Source organism: Mustela putorius, unplaced genomic scaffold, assembly GCF_011764305.1.
Source record: "Mustela putorius furo isolate JIRA1106 unplaced genomic scaffold, ASM1176430v1.1 tig00003988_pilon_pilon_pilon, whole genome shotgun sequence".
NCBI classification, from domain to species: Eukaryota; Metazoa; Chordata; class Mammalia; order Carnivora; family Mustelidae; genus Mustela; species Mustela putorius.
In genome coordinates this window covers 1793981-1814226 of record NW_025422127.1, presented here as the reverse complement: position 1 = coordinate 1814226, position 20246 = coordinate 1793981, and the positions used below count along the sequence as shown (strand labels likewise).

Below are 20246 nucleotides of genomic sequence, written 5' to 3'. Positions count from 1 at the left end.
TTAACACCAGTTAAATAGGCTTAGTTTGACTTTCTCATTTTATATTCAAAATAATCTGGTGCAGAAAAGTTAATCTTGTCAAACTTTATAGCTGGTTAGTAGTATAATTGTTGCCTTTTTCAAAGGCAGTGTTGAACTTTCTGTTGCAACTCAGCAGTCTTCTCATAGAAAGTAACTTTTCTTTTGGGGGGAAAAAACCTATCTCTAAACAGAAAACATAGGTTAGCTACACTATTCATCTTTGTAGTGAAGAATAGCCTTGAATCTCAGACCTGTCTTTACGGTTCTGAAGTATATCTTTAAAAATTCCTTTAGTACAGGTGTGTCACTGATAAACTCAGCTTTTGTTTTTCTGAAATGTCTTTTTTTCGCCCTCTTTTGAGACTTTTTCCTTACTTGGATATACAACTTTAGCTTGATTATTTTCTCTCAGCACTTGAAATGTAATTTTCCAGTTTTCTAGTTTCCCAATGCTGTTTTTGAGTGGTCTGTCCATTGTTACATTGTAGGTATTCTGTTTTCTCTGTGCATTTTCCAGAAACCTGTGAAAGGCAGCCTCTGCCTGTGGGCTGCTCTAGACTGGAGGGGTTGAAGTGCTGCCAAAAGACTAGATTCAGGAGAGGTCTTACCAGCAGGGTGAGGTAGTTGATCAGTTTCCTCATTTGCTTTTCTGAGGACTACCCAGAACAATTGACAGCTAGAGTGGGATGGCCTGGGTACTCCCAACAATTGCCCCTCTGACCTTTTCTGTGCCTAACAAAGCCCAGGCAGAAACCCAGATGATGGGAAGGAGCCTCTCCTCAGGGAATGCTATTAAAGCTATGGATGCAGGGGCGCCTGGGTGGCTCAGTGGGTTAAGCCGCTGCCTTCGGCTCAGGTCATGATCTCAGAGTCCTGGGATCGAGTCCCGCATCGGGCTCTCTGCTCGGCAGGGAGCCTGCTTCCCTCTCTCTCTGGCTGCCTCTCCGTCTACTTGTGATTTCTCTCTGTCAAATTAATAAATAAAATCTTTAAAAAAAAAAAAAGCTATGGATGCAAGACACAGAGTTAGGTCTGCTATTGCTCCAGACTGGGAACTCCTTCAAAGCTGTTTAGGGCCTTTCACAGCTCTTTTTTTATGTCAGACTGTCCTTGGAGGCTAAGATGAAAAGAGATGAGTCACTATAACTCCTTTTTAATATTATAGGAGGGAAGAGTAACTGTTGCATAAGGTTTTGTGTTTTCTCTGCAGAATGCATCTTGTCTTGTTCTTGCTGCTCGGCATGCCAGCACTTCCCCTACGGTAAGGCTTGGAAAGGAGAATCACTGAGGCAATCTGATTTTGGGATTGTGGGGTGGGGAGCAGCAGTTGGTTACCACGTAGCCTCTCATCATTATCCTAAATAACTCTAAGAGATGTCTGTTGTTACTGTTGTTATAAATTATTACTATTATTACTATTTTAAGAAATAATTCAGTAGTGTAGTGAGATGGAAATATCAAATATTTTTGCCTAATTTTTTAAGTTGTAGTAAAATATGCATAACAGAAAGTTTTCCATTTTAACATGTACAGTTTAGTGACAGTAAGTACAGTCATGTTATTGTACAACTGTCACCACTGTCCATCTCCAGAACTTTTCATCTTCCCAAATTGAGGTAGCCATTAAATAAATAAGCTCTCCCATTCCCCTCCCTCTCTACTTCTTTTATCTTCATCTGTGCACAGTAGTTGACTGATTTTCTCTGGCAGATTGAGAAAGCCAGATTTTAAAAAGCAGTCTCAACATACCTACTTTGTAGGAAAAATAGAATCAACACTTTGATCATCACTTAACTTCTCTATTTCTCTTTTTAGAATTTGAAAGATATATTGGCTGACCTGATACCTAAGGAGCAGGCCAGAATAAAGACCTTCAGGCAGCAACATGGCAAGACGGTAGTGGGCCAGATCACTGTGGACATGGTAAAGATTACGGGGTTTTGGCTGGAAAAAGTAGCTCTGAAATGTGCCTCAACAAAAAATACTATTCTCTTCACTGGCTATTCAGAAGCATCCAAGCATCCTGTCCCAAATATGGAAATGTTGGCACTTAGGATGTTCGTTAGAAATTAGACTATTCGGGTGCCTGGGTGGCTTAGTGGGTTAAGCCGCTGCCTTCGGCTCAGGTCATGATCTCAGGGTCCTGGGATCAAGTCCCACATCAGACTCTCTGCTCAGCCGGGAGCTTGCTTCCTCCTCTCTCTCTGCCTGCCTCTCTGCCTACTTGTGATCTCTCTCTGTCAAATAAATAAATAAAAATCTTTAAAAAAAAATAAAAATAAATTAAAAAAAAAGAAATTAGACTATTCTTTTCTGTGAATTTAATAGTTGAGCCTAACCTAATTTATCTATGGGAGGGATGAATAAAGTTTCTATTCTTCCCAGTCCCTCAGCTTTTGGGGCCAGGACTATTAGAATTAATGCTGTGATTTATACCACAGCTTTAGCAGACCAATGAGAACAGTTTTAGGATGACTTCTCCAGCCCGACGAGTCTGAGCAGCTCAGATGATGATTCCCCAACACTGTTTAGTCTGTGGTCTCTATCTCCTTTTCCTGTTATAGATCATGTTTTTGTTTTTGTTTTTTTTTTCTCTTAAGATTTTACTTACTTATTGGACAGAGAGCACAAGCAGAGGAGTGGGGCAGGCAGAGGGAGAGGGAGAAGCAGGCTCCCTGCTGAGCAGAGATTCCCAAAGTGGAGCTCAATCCCAGGGCTCTGGGACCATGACTAGAGCCTAAGGCAAATGCTTAACCTTAAGTCTGAGCCACCCAAGCGCTCCTGTAGATCCCATTCTGTTGACTTTGGTTGGTGGGAATGAGAGGTAAGACTGGATAGTTAAATAAAGATAATGATTTTTCAGCTTAAACTTTTCATTTCCAATGTTAGTGGTCTTCCTTACAAAGTTTTTAGTTAACTCAGAAATCTTTCCAAAATGAAGTGTTGTAAGTCAGAGAATACATTTCATCTCTCAGATCTTGTGAAACATTAACAAGCTCTAGTCTGAGTTATTCTGACTACTGGTTACATCTTGTCTTTTTCTTTTAGATGTACGGTGGCATGAGAGGCATGAAGGGATTAGTATATGAAACATCAGTTCTTGATCCTGATGAGGTAAGAGAGACCCTTATGTCAACACTAATAATCACTGAGTTTACTGACTGTTTGCACACCCTGGATTAGACTGGTGAGGGTAAGGAAAACAAAGCATCTGCCTTCATGTTTTGGAAGATGGAAAATAAGGTACATATGGAATAACTGAAGAATAAGTCTACTTTTTCAGTATATCAATGAGTAAAACTAAAAGTACCAAACAGAATTAAGTTATATGAAGATTTAAGCTTTTAAAAACAATTTTTTTTAAGCTTTAGAAATTCTAACTTGTTGAAAGGTCTAATAAGAGTGAGAGTAGTCCATTATGTGACTTCTAGGCTGATACATTTAAGATTTGCACCTCTTACTCTTCTGTCTCAAGGGCATCCGTTTCCGAGGCTACAGTATCCCTGAATGCCAGAAACTGCTGCCCAAGGCTAAAGGGGGTGAAGAACCACTGCCGGAGGGCTTATTTTGGTTGCTGGTAACTGGACAAATCCCAACAGAGGAACAGGTAAAGCAGAAAGCTATTGGCCCTTCTCATTCTCTTCCTCCTTTGCCTTTCTCTAATCTCAGACACTTAATTCTGATCTGGCTCTGGGTGGTGGTTTATAGGGATGTGTAGTTGAGGGGAAGGAATCACAGCAGAGTTCTGTATAAGTGGACTGGGTTGAATTCTCTTGGACTTTCTTTACTCAGATGTCACTGTCTTTTTATTTCTCCTCTTTTCCTTTGCCTAGTGTTCTGAGCAATGTCTCCCTTTCCACAGGTGTCTTGGCTCTCAAAAGAGTGGGCAAAGAGGGCAGCTCTACCTTCCCATGTGGTCACCATGCTGGACAACTTCCCTACCAATCTACACCCCATGTCTCAGCTCAGTGCTGCTATTACAGCCCTCAACAGTGAAAGTAACTTTGCCCGAGCATACGCAGAGGGTATCAACCGAACCAAGTACTGGGAGGTAGGAAATTTTGATGGCAATGATTGATGTGTGGTGGAGATTCAAAGAACTTGAGCGTGAAGGAAGAAAAAGGAATGTAGAATCTTCAGGAGAACTACTTCTCTGAGTTATGCTAGAAGCTCATTTAACACATTTTTATTTTAGGCTTGCTTTCTTTCAGTCCTTAGGATTACACAGATAAATAGAACATGCTTTCTATCACCAAGTTTATTGATTTGGTTAGGGTGATATACGTGTAAAAAAAATTACAGTTCAGTAGTCTTGCTGTAATAGAGGTATTAAACAGGGCTTTTGGAACACTGGAAAGGATGTAACTTAACTGGAGGGTCCCAGAGGAAGATTTTGCAGAGCAGTCTCACCCTAGCCCCCAAAAGTCCCTTCTTCTTCTTCAAATAAGGAGAACCTTGAGAACATTAGGTGAATGGCACTAAGGCAGTTCTAGAGTCTAGGAGGACTAATACCAATCAACCAGTGTTCTGTACTGTCCCATTCAAGATACCTCTCAGGAGCAGAAGGATGGTTAGTATCCTGGAAGTGGGATCCAGACACAAATGAGCTTTCTTTTCTTTTTTTTTTTTTTTTAAGATTTTATTTATTTATTTGACAGAGATCACAACTAGGCAGAGAGCAGGCAGAGAGAGAGAGAGGAGGAAGCGGGCTCTCTGCAGAGCAGACAGCCCGATGCGGGGCTTGATCCCAGGACACTGGGATCATGACCTGAGCCGAAGGCAGAGGCTTTAACCCACTGAGCCACCCAGGCGCCCCGAGCTTTACTTTCTGAAAATGAAATGTGATTTTAATAGTTCGAACTGGTCTGAGTATGTGAAGACTATTGTGCCTTGTCCCAATGCATAGTACATAATTGCTTCCGTCCTCTTTCCAGTACCCCACATGGTACCCACAAACACTGGGTAAAGGACAAGTTATCTGGCTAGGTTTACAGCAAGACATCTCATTTTCTTTCCTTGTTTGGAGACAGATAATACAGAACAGATCAGTTCCTTTTTGCAAAGCAGGTACATTAGATGATTTGATCAGGAGAAAGCCCCCAAAGAGTTCACTTGATGCCTGGCACAGAAGAGCATGCATCGCCCACTGGTCTGATGCAATGCTCTTAGGGTTTTGGCAAATCCTCCTTCATTTGATTGGTCAATATTTACTCAGTGCCAACTGTGTATAAAGAATTGTGTTTGCTGGGACGCCTGGGTGGCTCAGTTGGTTAAGCAGCTGCCTTCGGCTCAGGTCATGATCCCAGCGTCCTGGGATCGAGTCCCACATCGGGCTCCTTGCTCAGCAGGGAGCCTGCTTCTCCCTCTGCCTCTGCCTGCCATTCTGTCTGCCTGTGTTCGCTCTCTCCCCCCATCTCTCTCTGATAAATAAATAAAAAATCTTTAAAAAAAAAAAAAAAAAGAATTGTGTTTGCTATTGGGGGAAAGAGGGAGAGTGGGTTTGAAATTAGTTTGGTTGGCATTGAGAAGGAAGGTATAGGAATGATGGAAAATATACACTTTCACAAGTGCTTAAATTGTATTTAAAGCCATATATCAGCAGGCTCAGAAGTTTGTAGAATCTGAATATATTGCTTTCCATTTTCTTTTTTGCTATTCAAGCTTGTTATTTTCTGTTATGGGTCACCATAACAGAAAAGGTTAAATTGAGATGAGCAGTTCTGCTATTGTAAAACTTGTCTTTTAGAAATTTACCACGTAGATGTGGCTGTTAACTGCTTATAATGCCGTTGTCTTGACTGTCATGAGACGGGGAGAAAACAGCTTCTTCATGCTTTACAATAGATGTCTGTAAGATATTTCGTAGGCATCCAAACATGCTTCATTACTTTATACTGTTCTTTACTGAATTGTTAAAATGAATTCTGTTTCAACGTATATCATTCCTTGTTCTGCCATTATCTCTTCATGAGATGTCATGTGAGTGTGGTTGTCTTGAGGTGAATGTGTTATATTCCACGACTTTGCCGATCTTTTGGAGAGTATTTATAAGCAGTACTGATGTATTTGTCAGCCGTAGGGTATGTGTCTGATGAGTTTACACTGCACAAATACTAGCACTGGTAACTGCTTTAGTTCAGTAGAGCTTCATGCTCTTTTGGTATTACATGTTATATCTCTCTCAGTGGTCAGACACACTATTTCTATTCAATGCTCTGCCTTGGTTAACCATAGGTTACTTAAGTAGAAATGCATGACATCATTAGGCTGGTTATTTCTGTTTGAAAATTTATGTCGAGGGGTGCCTGGGTGGCTCAGTAGGTTAAGCCTCTGTCTTTGGCTCAGGTCCTGGGATTGAGCCCTGCCTGCATCAGACTCTCTGCTCAGCAGGGAGCCTGTTTCCCCCTCTCTACCTGCCTCTCTGCCTACTTGTGATCTGTCAAATAAATAAATAAAATCTAATAAATAAATAAAAATTAAAAAAATAAAAATTTATGTCAAGGAGTTTATGCATGACCTGAGTTTTTAACTAGAGCTATCAGTCAGTTCATACTTTTTTTTTCCTTTTTCTTTTTAATGTATACCTTAAGAGGATGATTTTTAGAAAGTAACATTTTTTCCATAACAGAGATCAATAGTATAGTATAATCTATTGAGTTGAAAAAGTTAGGTCTCTTGCTGAATGACCTCACTTCACTCATGACCAGGAGATTGCTATGATGCTACCAGGTGTTTAATTATGAAATAACCTTAAGATGTTGAATACAGGGGCACCTGGGTGACTCAGTTGTTAAGCGTCTGCCTTTGGCTCAGGTCATGATCCCAGAGTCCTGCATTGGGCTCCCTGCTCAGTGGGAAGCCTGCTTCTCCCTCTCCCATTCCCCCTGCTTATGTTCCCTCTCTCACTGTGTCTGTCATATAAATAAATAAAATCTTTTTAAAAAAATGTTGAATTCAGTAAAATTTGCTAAATAGCTGGCAGATCAAGTTTTCCTGATAATGCCACCTTTATAAAGCCTATGACTGGTATACATAGGTTTTGAAGTTTTTATAAAATCACCATCCAAACACCTGAAAACTTTTGAATACATGTCTGATATTATGCTTAAATTCTTTTTTTTTTTTAAAGATTTTATTTATTTATTTGACAGAGATCACAAGTAGGCAGAGAGAGAGGAGGAAGCAGGCTCCCCGCTGAGCAGAGAGCCCGATGCAGCACCCGATCCCAGGACCCTGAGATCATGACCTGAGCCGAAGGCAGCGGCTTAACCCACTGAGCCACCCAGGCGCCCCGCTTAAATTCTTTTTAATCATTATCTGATTTAATCCTCAGAACAACCCTATGAGGTAGATGTTATTTGTTATTCTCATTTTACTGAATGGGAAAACTCAGGATTAGAGAAGTTGAGTAGCCCAAGGTCTTGCAGCTAAAAGTGATAGAGACCAGATTCAAACTTGAGTTTCCCTCACTCTGGGGGCTATTCACAATTAATACTAGCTTTCTTCTTTTTCTTTGGCTCCTTAAAAATGATTGAAAGCTAACTACGTGGCCAGGATTTTGGTAGCCATGGAGATGCTGGCTCATGTTGATGATTATAGTCAGCTTTGTAACCTTTATTCCAGATAGTTGTGATGTTGACATGTCTTAATTGTCTTTTTAATTCCAAGGCTTGATGAAGAATGTGTTGGTACAAATAGCTAATAGCACCTCAGTGTTAGCTTATTAAAAAATAAATAGCAGGAGTTTTCTGTCATTTTTGTTTTGTTTTGTTTTGTGTTGATCTTTTGCATTGACCATAGTAAGGATTCCACATTGTCATACCTGATCTGATATATGTTGGTTTATACACTTCATTCTCAGTAGTGGAAACTGACATACAATCTCCTTTATATGTCTTCTTTTTGATGTGGCCATCCATACTTTCCAAATAGTTTTGCAAGTTAGTATATATACCACAGATAACAATTTGTCTAGCCAGGATTCTGTTCTTGGCATTGTGCTAATCAATCCAGGTCTCTTAGAACTGCATATACTTGATGCAGACTTCTGGAAGTAACCTCCTTCCTTGGGGGATATAAAGGAGGTATAGTTAGTAGTATGATTGGCATATAAGTAATCTCCTGAGAACTTGTGTTAGGCTGAGTATTTCTTGCTTCAAGTAGCTTTTTAACTTATAGAATCCAGCGGCACTGACAAAATTCACTATTTGGTACTTTTTAAAGTTATGTTATGTTATGTTATGTTATTTATTTATTAAGATTTTATTTATTTATTTGACAGAGAGAGATGACAAGCAGGCAGAGAGGCAGGCAGAGAGAGAGGAGGAAGCAGGCTCCCTGCTGAGCAGAGAGCCCGATGCAGGGCTCGATCCCAGGACCCTGAGATCATGACCTGAACCAAAGGCAGCGGCTTAATCCACTGAGCCACCCAGGCGCCCCTTTAAAGTTATTTTAAAAAAGAAAATGCCAAAATCCTGTCTTGTCCCTCTTCCTCTACCTGCTACTCTGCTGCCTTGTGCTCTCTCTCTCTCTCTGTGTCAAGTAATTAAATAAAATAAAATAAAATAAGATTTTATTTATTTAATTTTAAAGATTTTATTTTTATTTATTTGACAGAGAGAGATCACAAGTAGGCAGAGAGGCAGGCAGGGTGGAGGGGAAAGCAGGGTCCCTGCTAAGCAGAGAGCCCAACATGGGGCTTGATCCCAGGACCCTGAGATCATGACCTGAGCTGAAGGCAGAGGCTTAACCCATTGAGCCACTCAGGCACCCCAAAAGATTTTATTTTTAAGTAATCTCTATAACCAGTGTAGGGCTCGAACTTATAACCCCAAGATTAAGAGTCTTATGCTCTACCAACTGTGTTTCTCTTTTTTCTTTTTCTATGTTTCTCTTAATAAATGAACACAAGGCTATTTATCAGGTAGTCTATTTTTTTTTTTAAGATTTTATTTATTTATTTGACAGAGAGAAATCACAGGTAAGCAGAGAGGCAGGCAGAGAGAAGAGGAAGCAGGCTTCTCGCGGAGCAGAGAGCCTGATGCGGGGCTCGATCCCAGGACCCTGGGATCATGACCTGAGCCGAAAGCAGAGGCTTTAACCCACTGAGCCACCCAGGCGCCCCAATCAGGTAGTCTTTTTTTAAGTTTAAATTTCAGTTAGTTAACATACAGTATAGTATTAGTTTCAGCTTACAATATAGTGGTTCAGTACTTCTATATATCACCAGCTGCTCATTCGAGTAGTCTTCCTAAAAAAACTTGAACCTGAATCTACTCAAGCCTTTAAATCTAACTCTCAGTTTGTAGAAAATACAGTAGACAGAGGAACACGTTAAATGATATCACAGGTATATAACCAGCAAAATCTAAACTGGGAAGTTCTCCAGAATGAGTGATCCAATTTTCCATAAATAAATTGCAAAGTTTAAAAAGGGAGACAGGGGCACGTGGGTGGCTCAGTCATTGGAGGTCTGCCTTCAGCTCGGGTCAGGATCCCAGGGTCCTGGATTTGGGCCCGGCATTGGGCTCCCTGCTCGGCAGGAACCCTGCTTCTTCTCTCCCATTCCCCCTGCTTGTGTTCCCTCTCTCACTGTGTCTCTGTCAAATGAATAAAATCTTTAAAAAAAAAAGGGGGGGGGAAAGAAAGAGCACAAGAGGGAGCTTAACATTGATTATAAAAAAAAGAGACTTCAGAGGGGCATCTGGGTGGCTCAGTGGGTTAAAGCCTCTGTCTTCAGCTCAGGTCATGATCCCAGGGTCCTGGGATTGAGCCCCGCATCAGGTTCTCTGTCAGCGGGCAGCCTGCTTCCTCCTCTCTCTCTGCCTGCCTCTCTGTCTACTTGTGATCTGTCAAATAAATAAAATCTTAAAAAAGAAAGAGAGAGAGAGACTTCAGAGAAGCATGAGATGATTGCAATGTGGGCTGTTATCAGTCCTGAATCAAATAAATGAGGTGGGGGGCTTTATAATCAGGGAAACTTAAATACGGAGTAGATACTTAATGATATTGAGGATCTAATTTTTTTACTGTAGGATAAGGGTTTTGTGATTTTTATTTATCAATAGCCTTTATCTTTTAGAGATAATATGCTTAAATATTTATGTGTTGGAATATATAATGTCTGGAATTTACTCACAGTAATTTGGGAGGGGAAAGTAAAGGTGTGATGAAACAAAAATGTCTATGAGTTAATTGTTTAAGCTACATGATGCTTATTAGCAGAGTGGGTAACTTTGGGCAAGTTACTTGACCTGGCTAAGCCCCAATTTCTTCATTTATAAAATGAGGATGTATTACCTTATAGGACTATTGTGAGAAAAGAAAAAAAATGCAAATAACATACCACAGTGCCTATTATATAATAAGTGCTTTAAAAATGGAAGCCTTTGTTATTAACTAACAATTGAATGCCACTGTTTGACCCTTGGCATATATGGTGAATTTTCTTTGTAAGGTGGAACATAGAATTAATTGTTAAAACCTAGTGTCTTAGCTCATTCATTGAGTCATGTACTGGGAAGGATCATGATTACACATAAAAGGCTTCAAAATCTGACTTTGGGGGCGCTTGGGTAGCTTAGTCAGTTAAGTATCCAACTCTGGTTTTGGCTCAGATGTCCTGATCTCAGGGTCATGAGATCGACCCCTGCATGGGATTCCGTGCTCAGTGGAGAGTCTGCTTGAGATTCTCTCTCCCTCTCCCTTTGTCCATCCCCACCAATAAATAAATAACTCTTTTTAAAAAATCTGACTTTGGGGATGCCTGGGTGGCTCAGTTGGTTAAGCAGCTGCCTTCGGCTCAGGTCATGATCCCAGCGTCCTGGGATCGAGTCCCACATCGGGCTCCTTGCTCCGCAGGGAGCCTGCTTCTCCCTCTGACTCTGCCTTCCACTCTGTCTGCCTGTGCTCTCTCTCTCTCTCTCTGACAAATAAATAAATAAATAAAAATCTTAAAAAAAAAAAATAAAAAATCTGACTTTGGCATTTAACTGAATGCTCTGAGCTTTAGTTCCCTCACCTTTAAAATAGAGGTCACTATGTGGTAAAAATTGTAAATTTTTTTTTTTAAAGATTTTATTTATTTATTTGACAGAGAGAGATCACAAGTAGGCAGAGAGACAGGCAGAGAGAGAGGAAGGGAAGCAGGCTCCCTGCTGAGCAGAGAGCCCGATGCGGGACTCAATCCCAGGACCCTGAGACCATGACCTGAGCCGAAGGCAGCGGCTTAACCCACTGAGCCACCCAGGTGCCCCCAAAATTGGAAATTTTTATTTTAAGATTTCATTTGGGTATTTTTTTAAGATTTGGGTATTATTTTAAGATTTGGGTATTTTAAGATTTATTTATTTGGGGGGTAGCTTAAGCAGGGGGAGTCTAAGTCAGACACTTCAGTGATTGAGCCACCCAGGCACCCCAGAAATAATGTGGTTTATTTATTTATTTAATATATTTATTTGACAGATAGAACACAAGCAGAGGGAGAGGGAGAGGGAGAAGCAGGCTTCTTAACGGAGCAGGGAGCCTGACATGGGGCTTGATCCCAGGACCCTGGGATCATGACCTGAGCTGAAGATAGATGGTTAACGACTGAGCCACCCAGGTGTCCCCAGAAATAATGTTTTAATATACACAAGACATACATGAGATCCTATATGTGAATCCCTTAGTGCAGAGCCTGGATCATAAAATTATTTGATTAAATAGTTATTGTTGTTAGCCTCCATATATAATCGCTGAGCATAACACCATCAACCAATCCATGGGGAACAAAGAGCATCCTTGCCTAATTCTTTTTTTGTTGATAAATTCTTTTCTTTTTTCTCCATTTTCCTCCTCTCCTCAGTTGATTTATGAAGATTGTATGGATCTGATCGCAAAGCTACCTTGTGTTGCAGCAAAGATTTACCGGAATCTTTACCGGGAGGGCAGCAGCATTGGGGCCATTGACTCTAAGCTGGACTGGTCCCACAATTTCACCAACATGTTAGGCTATACCGATGCTCAGTTCACTGAGCTCATGCGCTTGTACCTCACCATCCACAGGTAAGCTAGACCCAGGAACCACAGCTACAGATGCCTGGGTTGGTAGAAAATTTTAAGAAAAGCTCCTTAACATTCTCATCTTCTGGGAACAGGTGGCAGGCAACATGGAGATGGAAACTTGGTGTAGGATCACACAAGGCAAAAAAGGAGTCTAGTAAAGGAAGTCCAAAGGTGTGGGGAAATTACCATAACCACAATAAGAACAAAGTAATGCTTCTAAGAAGCTTGGGAAAGGTGCTAGTTGCTGCAGTAGATGATCTTTCAGCTTTCCAGGAGCTCCCTCTTCTGGCCATTGCTGTTAAAGCTGGAGTGAGAGTGTGGGAGCTTGGCACACAGGCATCATCAACCAGTGACCTCTCCAGCTCTGTGGATTAGTGAACAAAGGCTGGTAATGAGATTGGGACTTGTCTTACCAGAGCTTTTCTCCTTTCTTACTTCCCCCACAGTGACCATGAGGGAGGCAATGTAAGTGCCCATACTAGCCACCTGGTGGGCAGTGCCCTTTCAGACCCCTACCTGTCCTTTGCAGCAGCCATGAATGGGCTAGCAGGGCCCCTGCATGGTTTGGCAAATCAGGTAAGACTCCTTTTCTTTTCCTGCTCCCTGTTTTTCTTACTCCCATGCTTCTGATCTTGGCATTCTCTCCTGGCATATGTATTGATACTATCTTATTCCCTAAACCTTACCCACAGGAAGTACTTGTTTGGTTGACACAACTACAGAAAGAAGTTGGCAAAGATGTGTCAGATGAGAAGTTACGAGACTACATATGGAACACACTGAACTCAGGACGGGTAAGCAGAGATGCTTAGCAGCTAGGAAAGAAGCCAAGACCCAAATTGTACAATTTGGAAGAATAAAGAATAGAATGAAAGAGGTCCCCTAAGTTAGAGAAGACTTCCCCCATATTTGTCTATCCTGAAGAATTTAGAAAAGACAAGAACTTCTTCTTGAGAGTACAACTGGCTTTTTACCCTTGCTTTTTGCAGGTTGTCCCAGGCTATGGCCATGCGGTACTAAGGAAGACTGATCCACGATATACCTGTCAGCGAGAGTTTGCTTTGAAACACCTGCCTCATGACTCCATGTTTAAGCTGGTTGCTCAGCTGTACAAGATTGTGCCTAATGTCCTGTTAGAGCAGGGCAAGGCCAAAAATCCTTGGCCCAATGTAGATGCTCACAGTGGAGTGCTGCTCCAGGTGAGTCTTCCCTTCTCTGCATTCCCTTTAATTTGTGCCAAATGTTAGTGTTCTCTGCCATGCAGAAAATCAGAGCAAGGACTAGTCAGAGCAAGGACTCATGCCTTCTTCCTTATTCTTTTGATAAAGTTGCATATGGCGGAGGGCAGGTGCAGACAAGAGGAACGGGCTGTTCTCTTTTCAGAATCCTAGTTACTGTACTTTCCCTAGTGTCATTTCTGTTGAAGGCTGAGTTGGTTAAGGTTACTATCACCTGGGACTTGTGCATGCCATTACCCCAGGGCCTTTAACATAACTTTTTTCTCTCTTATCTTACAGTACTATGGCATGACAGAGATGAATTACTACACAGTCCTGTTTGGGGTGTCACGGGCACTGGGTGTACTGGCACAACTCATCTGGAGCCGAGCCCTAGGCTTCCCACTAGAGAGGCCCAAGTCCATGAGCACGGATGGTCTGATGAAGTTTGTGGACTCTAAGTCAGGGTAAAACTGAAGACTGGGGGAAACTATCAGAAAGTGAGGGAGCTTTAAAAAAAAGTATAATTTTGTTTTGTTTCAGGGGGCTTTTTAAGACTTAAGATTAAATTGTATCTGAGGCACTGATAATAAGTTTGAGGTTAAAATATAAATTAAGACTTTAAAAGATAAAAAGTAACCCCTTCTTCCCCAGCCAGTTCCTTTCTCCTGCCTGGTGAGTTGCCCATCAACTGTAGGGTGACCAGGACTAGTGCATGTGGTATGGGTTAGGTTTGGGCCCCCCACCAAATCTAGAGTGAGAATCTCACTCTCCTTTGCCTGGGTTGAAGCTGCAGATTCTCTGCAACCACTTCAGAGCTTTTAGTTCTTCTGTCTCCAACCCTCCAGAGGCCAGCAAATCAGGATTCTGGCCTCTTCTGTTTCCATAGGAATCATGTTGGATTGTCAGCTCTATCAAACCCCATTGCTCTCTCCCATGCACACAGTCACTTCTAGCAAGACCTGTGGTTAGTCGAACATCTTTGGCACTTTTATGCTACCAGGTGACCATAAAGGCGATGGGATTCATTGTGACGGGCACCCAGTATTTGATTTTTTTAATTATCACATGAAAATTAAGATCTAGAGTGTTCTTTCCCCACTACTTTAATACGACCCTCCTTTCAGATTTTCTGTACCTGCTGCACCTCAAGCTGAAGGTGCTCCGGACCTTCCCTTCTTGGTCCTCACTAGAGACCTCTTTCAGCAGGTTGTATATGCCACTGTCTGAGCTGTGGTCCTTCCCAGTCATTTGGCTTTATCAGTGCTTATCATGAACTGAGTTTTCACTTCCATGGAACACAAGCCACTATCTTCTGACTTTTTTCCCCCTTTATTTTAATATGCTGTGGGCCATTGAGTAAGGACTTGGGAATGACTAGCATGGTATCTTCATAGTCTGGTTCCAGGGATATGGGTACTTTCTGAGCAGGGAAATTTAAGATTGGTGGTGGTTTCCTTTGAATATCAGGTCCTGGGGCTGAGAACATTAATAATAGGCTTCCCTTCTCTTTCTCTGCTACCAGGAAATATCCCTTTATTTATCAAGTTCCTTATCCAGTCCCTTCCCCAAGAGCTCACAGTACAGTGTTTGTTTTTTAGAAGCCCCATTTGCACAGGTTTTCAGTGACTCAGAATGCTCTACTGCCTTTTCTTTAAGAAAGGATTGAAATACACTCCTACTGTGCCCCCTTCCTCTCTTGCAACTCCTGCCTGTGTTTGTGTGGATCCCTAATCCCTAGAACCACGCTGAGATGGACACATTGTCTGTATACCCCTGGGTAACTGTCAAGTCATGATCCAGACTTCAGGTTGTTCTGTATAAAATGCAAAATAAATGTTTTTATTAACAATGCTTGAGCCTGCTATTAAATAAGGCCTGTAAGAATCTCTGTTATAAAGTAAGGAATCTGACTAGCAAGATCCTAGACTAAGTGGGTTCTAAGTTATCCTATACATCCTTTATCTTTATGTGGATTTGACATTCATTTACCCTAATAAGGCAGGGTCCCTGTGAAATTTCCAAAGAAGAGTTCTGTTTTTCCTCAGGGTTAAATGTCCTTGACCTTTAGCCCCCCATCCTTCCTAATTTTGTTGTAAGATAGAACACTCGAGGACCGAAGCTGAGACCTCACAACTGCATATGTGACTAATCCAAGGAAACTGGTGCAGCCCACTGGGTGAAAAGAACAAAACCATACCAAGGGCAGAGGAGGACTGCTAACTCTGGATCTGAGCCACTAGAGGGCTCTGGTACTGTGTGGAATGCCTCCTCTTTGCAGTCTCTTAAGGAAGTCCTCAAAGTAAGAGGTGGTCCTAAGACCATCAGCTATATGGTAGATCTGATGCCAGATTATTCTGTCCTGAGCCTCCTGCTACAACTGACCTTCTGAAAAAGTCTATAAATAGCCAAGGGAGTGGGTACTAGGTCCTGGCTTGTAGAATGTGCTACTATAGTTAGCAGGGACACTATGTCCAAGAGGCCTTCTTGCACCTTTATTCCCCTGAGGAAGGAACCCATGACTTTCTTCTACTCTGGTATATCCACATCATTCCCCCAAGACAGTATAAAAAAGCTAAATTCATACTGTCACATTTAATTTATTGAAATTTTATAAAAACTCAGCCAAGTAGCAGAAAAAGATACAATCCAAGAGTACAATTCTCTTCAGTGCTTTTTTTCTCCTTGCCCCTGGGCACTGATGTTAAGAAAGCCCCTCACTCTCCACTAACCAGGCAGCATGGAAATATTCTTAAAGTGAGGTCATATGGATTTCAAGCTGGGGCCAGATCTCAGGCATTTCCTGAGGCGTCTTGGGCAGGCAGCAGTTATCAACCACTCAATACCTCTGTCAGAGGAAAAAGCTCAGTTTATTCATTCCCTAGAAAGTTGCTATCTTCCCCTGGTCATATACTAAAACACCTTGACAGGGTCCAGAGACAACCAACTGTCCTGATTATAATTCATTGTAGGTAGGCTGCAGACATCAGGCATATGGGGCTCTCAAGGTGAGCCTGACCATTTCCTTGGCATGTCTCCTTTCCATAACCTCCTGCCTTTCTGCCCCAGCATTTCCAGCCAGCTTATAACCCAATTTCTGGGGAAGTGAGAGAGAGAACATCAGTATGAACACAGACTCTTCTTCCCTTATATTGGAGCAGGAGCCAAATGAAATAAATAAGAGAATTGGTTGGGAGGGAAACTAGAGGAGAGGCCAGGGAACAATCCTGCCTCAAGTCTGGTGCACCTCATGGAACATCAGTTCACGGGGGATGGCTGTTTCTGGACCAAACTTGGTAGCTGCCCGACGCTCAAAGGCAGCAACATTCTGCTTGACAACCTCATCAAAAAACATGGTAGCCAGCTGGGAGTGCAGCAGAGAACGAAATTCAAAGGAAATCTGGAAGAGGTAAGAGACAGACAGAAACTACTCAGGACCATGTTGGATAGTTCCTGGCCAAACACAAGGATACTTACTATTCAATGTGTTTTCTTTCCCTCCCCCTCCAGTTCCTTAGATCCCTTCAAAAGCCCTTACTTGGGACTGAGCACAGAGTATAAGTCTGATATAATCTCAGACCTGTAGAAAGTGTCATTGACTTCGGAAAATGCTAAGTGCTAGCTATACCTAATAACTTTCATAGTACCTCTGCTCAACTCTCACAAACCAGTTGTAGCGCTCTGCTACACAGCCTCTTGACTCACCGAAAAGTCCACAGTGCAAGTTCGGGGGTAGGCAGGAATACCAGGGCTGAATCGCCAAATGGTCTCTAAGTGGTTGAAGAGCTTGGCATCAGTGCAAACAGCCTAGAAGAGGGCAGTCAGGTAAATAATATTACAGTGGGATAAAACCTGTAGTAGGTAGAGGAGGGTATAAGAAAGAAACGTTTTCTTTCCCTTCTAATGTTTTTTTAGGAGAGTATTTGACACATGGAGATACAATCATTACAAAGAAGGCCAAAATAGCCCTTACATGTAAAAACGCAAGAGAACACAAAAACTTTGCTAATTTATCCTTCCCAAAGCCTCACCTTGACCATGTGAGGTTTGACCATGGAAACAGCAGAGGTATAACGTTCCACAATAGGTGGAAAGCCAACCTCTAACTGGGCCTTCAGGTGACCTTTACGGCTAGATACCACCAAGGACTTCTTACACCAGGGCACAAACTCACGATACTCCTGGACATTGGACACCACTTCAAACATCTCCTGCATTGAGTACCTAATGGAAGGAATCAGAGAGAGGCCAAGGGATTGCCACCTGGGTCAGGTTCCTCCTTGCCCTAATTGCCCTCCCCCTACCCATGCCTTTGCCCATCAACCATTCACCGTCAAGAACTAGAGATCCCAAAGAAGCCCAGATGAATGACTTCCCAAAAACAAACATGGAAATTTCCATGATGTTAAAATTATGTTTTGCAGTTCACAGAATGCTTTTGTATTTATTATCTATTTTGATCCTAACAGAGATCATTTTAGGAGGAACAGAGGCTATCAGTTTTACTGGTGATCACACAAGAACTCAGAACCTAGCTCTACAACTTTCCAAAAATGTAGCCCTAAGTAAACTACCTCTGTTTTCTCATCCCTAAATCAGAGTTAATAATAATACCTGGTTCATGGGTCTTTTGAGAGGATCAAATGAGAAAACCTACCTAAAACATTGGAGTAGTCTAACTACTAGCAGTAGCAAGTGCTCAATTAAGTGTTAGTATTATATCTTGCCCACAAATACATTTAAAAGGTCGGCAGAGAAATAATACTCTGTTGTCTTATATTGTCCAAATCTAATCCCGTTTCACTTAATGCATATGCAGGACAACGAAGAAGAGGGAAATTAAGGTTGGAAGGCTGGCAGAGAAGGATAAAGGATCAGTAATAATAGCTTGGGAAAGAGATGGCCAGGGATGAATCTTGCTCACTATTGCTACCTTTACACTCTAGCTTGGATTTAATCATTTGTTTGGGGAGGAAGGGAATATGGAAGAATGTTGGACAGGGGAGGATGCTCACCCCATGATCCTACGCTCAGAGTAAGCTTTTCGCTTGTTGGTGAAGGGGGCAGCAAAGCCCATGAAGGAGCGCGTAGGAGGTAAGCCAACCTCGGCCCCCAAGACCTGGGCAGCCCGGGGCAAGAAAAGGCTGCAAGACATCAGAAATCTACGGACAAAAGGAAAGGAGAGAGGACGTCAAGATTCTTTGTATTCTTCAACCATTCCCAGGGGAAAGGGGGCGGGGGTACATCCCAGAGGAAGGTCATATGAACAAACAAGCGTTTTCCCCAGCACCTGCTGCAGCCCGACAGGCTCCCTTGCCAGGCAGTCACGAGTGCGAAAGGTCGAGGGCAGATGAGGACAGTGCCGGGGGAGGAGATGGGGAAAAGTGGGGTGCATGCGAAGCGTAGTTGCCTTGGAGTGTGGGCTACGATACTGTTAAAAGCTAGGACTCAGAAAGTATCCCAGTCTCTGGGGCCTTGCCAAGCCGGGCGTTGCCAGGGCTCCCGCGAGGGGCACGTAGTGATAGGGCACCCATCCCGGGTACTTCCCCTTTCCCCAAAGCTCTATAAGAGGCCCATAGGAAAGACCGCTGCCGCCCCACGCCGCGCCCGCACCCCAGGGTTAAAAGCCTCCGCGGTGGAACTTGGGGCCTCGGGGCGACCCCCTTGCCAGCCGCGCAGACGCTCGCACCTCCCTCTCACCTCATTGGTTGCGGCGGTCGCGGAGGGCCCGGGGGAGGAGCCGGGCGCGTGCCCAGGGGGAGCGTGAAGCCGCAGCAACGCTGGGCCGCTGCGCGCGTCCCGGCTGGGAGCCGCCGCGCACCCGCCGAGGCCATGCGCGGGACCGAACCTCCCTTGCCCTCTGGGCTCTGACCCCCGCTGCGCCCTCCTCACTCTGGAGGAAAAGAGGCAGGAAGCCGCCGCCGGGCGGGCTCAGGGTCCCCGAGAACAGGAGCGCCTCGGGGCTGCAGCTCCTCTCGCCCTGCTCCCGCCCGGGCGGCGGGGTAGCCTAGAACTGAAGCCGCGACCGCTGCTCCCACAGCTCCCAGTACCCCCACGTCACGCCGTTGCCATGGCTCGGAACTGGGAGAGGGAGGAAGGAAGGGGACAACGCGGCCTTTCGGGAGATGTAGTTTCACACCTCTAGCGATAAAGAGCGCAGGAGTGAGTGTATGAGAAGCTGCAGAGATGACCAGGAGGAACGGAGTCGCGTGGCAAACTGCTTGGCGAGTTTGTGGTCACGGAATTGATACATAAGCAGAACAGAAGCGACTTCGTGGGCGCGTCATCGTCAGACATCTGTTGATCTTCTGAACGTCTCTTTTAGAGCCATTATTATTATTATTATTATTTTAGATTTTATTTATTTATTTATTTCAAAGACAGAGATTACAAGTAGGCAGACAGGCAGGCAGAGAGAGGAGGAAGCAGGCTCCTTGCTGAGCAGACAGCCTGATGTGGGGCTCGAACCCATGACCCTGGGATCATGACCTGATCCGAAGGCAGAGGCTTTAACCCACTGAGCTACCCAGGCTCCCCTAGAGCCGTTATTATATTCTTCCTCGTTCATGAGTAGAATTTCTGTTAATCTTTGTAGCCTCTATAGTGCCTGGTACTATGCTGTACATCTTTGTGAAAGGAAATTAATCTTCCGACCTCTGGGCTAAGGTTTTGCACAATTTTTTCTTTTGATATTGATAGAAAGAAGGGGGGAGGGGAAGAACAAGATTTAATTTTAGGGGAGAAAACCCTCTTTGTCTGGAAGTGTGCACCTGAAGGGTGCGACCTCAGGGCGGGAACCCAGGCAAAGAAATATCACTGTATTGGGGCGCCTGGGTGGCTCAGTGGGTTAAGCCGCTGCCTTCGGCTCAGGTCATGATCTCAGGGTCCTGGGATCGAGTCCCGCATCGGCCTCTGTGCTCAGCAGGGAGCCTGCTTCCTCCTCTCTCTCTCTCTGCCTGCCTG

The 20246-nt window shown here is 43.4% G+C and overlaps 2 protein-coding genes across 6 annotated transcripts in view; one reads left to right on the top strand and one right to left on the bottom strand.

The window, feature by feature from the left end:
* The window catches only part of LOC101686728 (protein canopy homolog 2), a 37109-nt gene extending 21972 nt beyond the window's left edge, over nt 1-15137 (top strand). For all 4 annotated transcript variants that reach the window (XM_045071721.1, XM_045071720.1, XM_045071719.1 and 1 more), the window contains 10 exons: nt 1232-1282; nt 1837-1944; nt 3070-3135; nt 3497-3628; nt 3884-4072; nt 11867-12066; nt 12513-12642; nt 12759-12860; nt 13056-13265; nt 13584-15137. In XM_045071721.1, the coding sequence (XP_044927656.1) occupies nt 1232-1282; nt 1837-1944; nt 3070-3135; nt 3497-3628; nt 3884-4072; nt 11867-12066; nt 12513-12642; nt 12759-12860; nt 13056-13265; nt 13584-13754 (1359 nt within the window). In that variant the 3' untranslated portion in view covers nt 13755-15137. The remainder of the gene's footprint in view (nt 1-1231; nt 1283-1836; nt 1945-3069; nt 3136-3496; nt 3629-3883; nt 4073-11866; nt 12067-12512; nt 12643-12758; nt 12861-13055; nt 13266-13583) is intronic.
* Nucleotides 15138-15863: 726 nt separating this feature from the next.
* Nucleotides 15864-19353, bottom strand: COQ10A (coenzyme Q10A). Of its 2 annotated transcripts, XM_004773116.3 has the most exons (5): nt 18984-19350; nt 18299-18445; nt 17315-17507; nt 16989-17090; nt 15864-16683 (listed from the first exon to the last, which is right to left on the bottom strand). In XM_004773116.3, exons 1-5 carry the CDS (start codon nt 19115-19117, stop codon nt 16516-16518), a joined length of 744 nt encoding a protein of 247 aa, XP_004773173.1. In that variant the 5' UTR covers nt 19118-19350; the 3' UTR covers nt 15864-16515. The 2 variants fall into 2 exon arrangements, with proteins under 2 accessions (XP_004773173.1, XP_012901649.1); XM_013046195.2 differs by lacking the exon at nt 18299-18445 and having other exon boundaries at nt 18984-19353.
* Between the last annotated feature and the right edge of the window lie 893 nt (nt 19354-20246).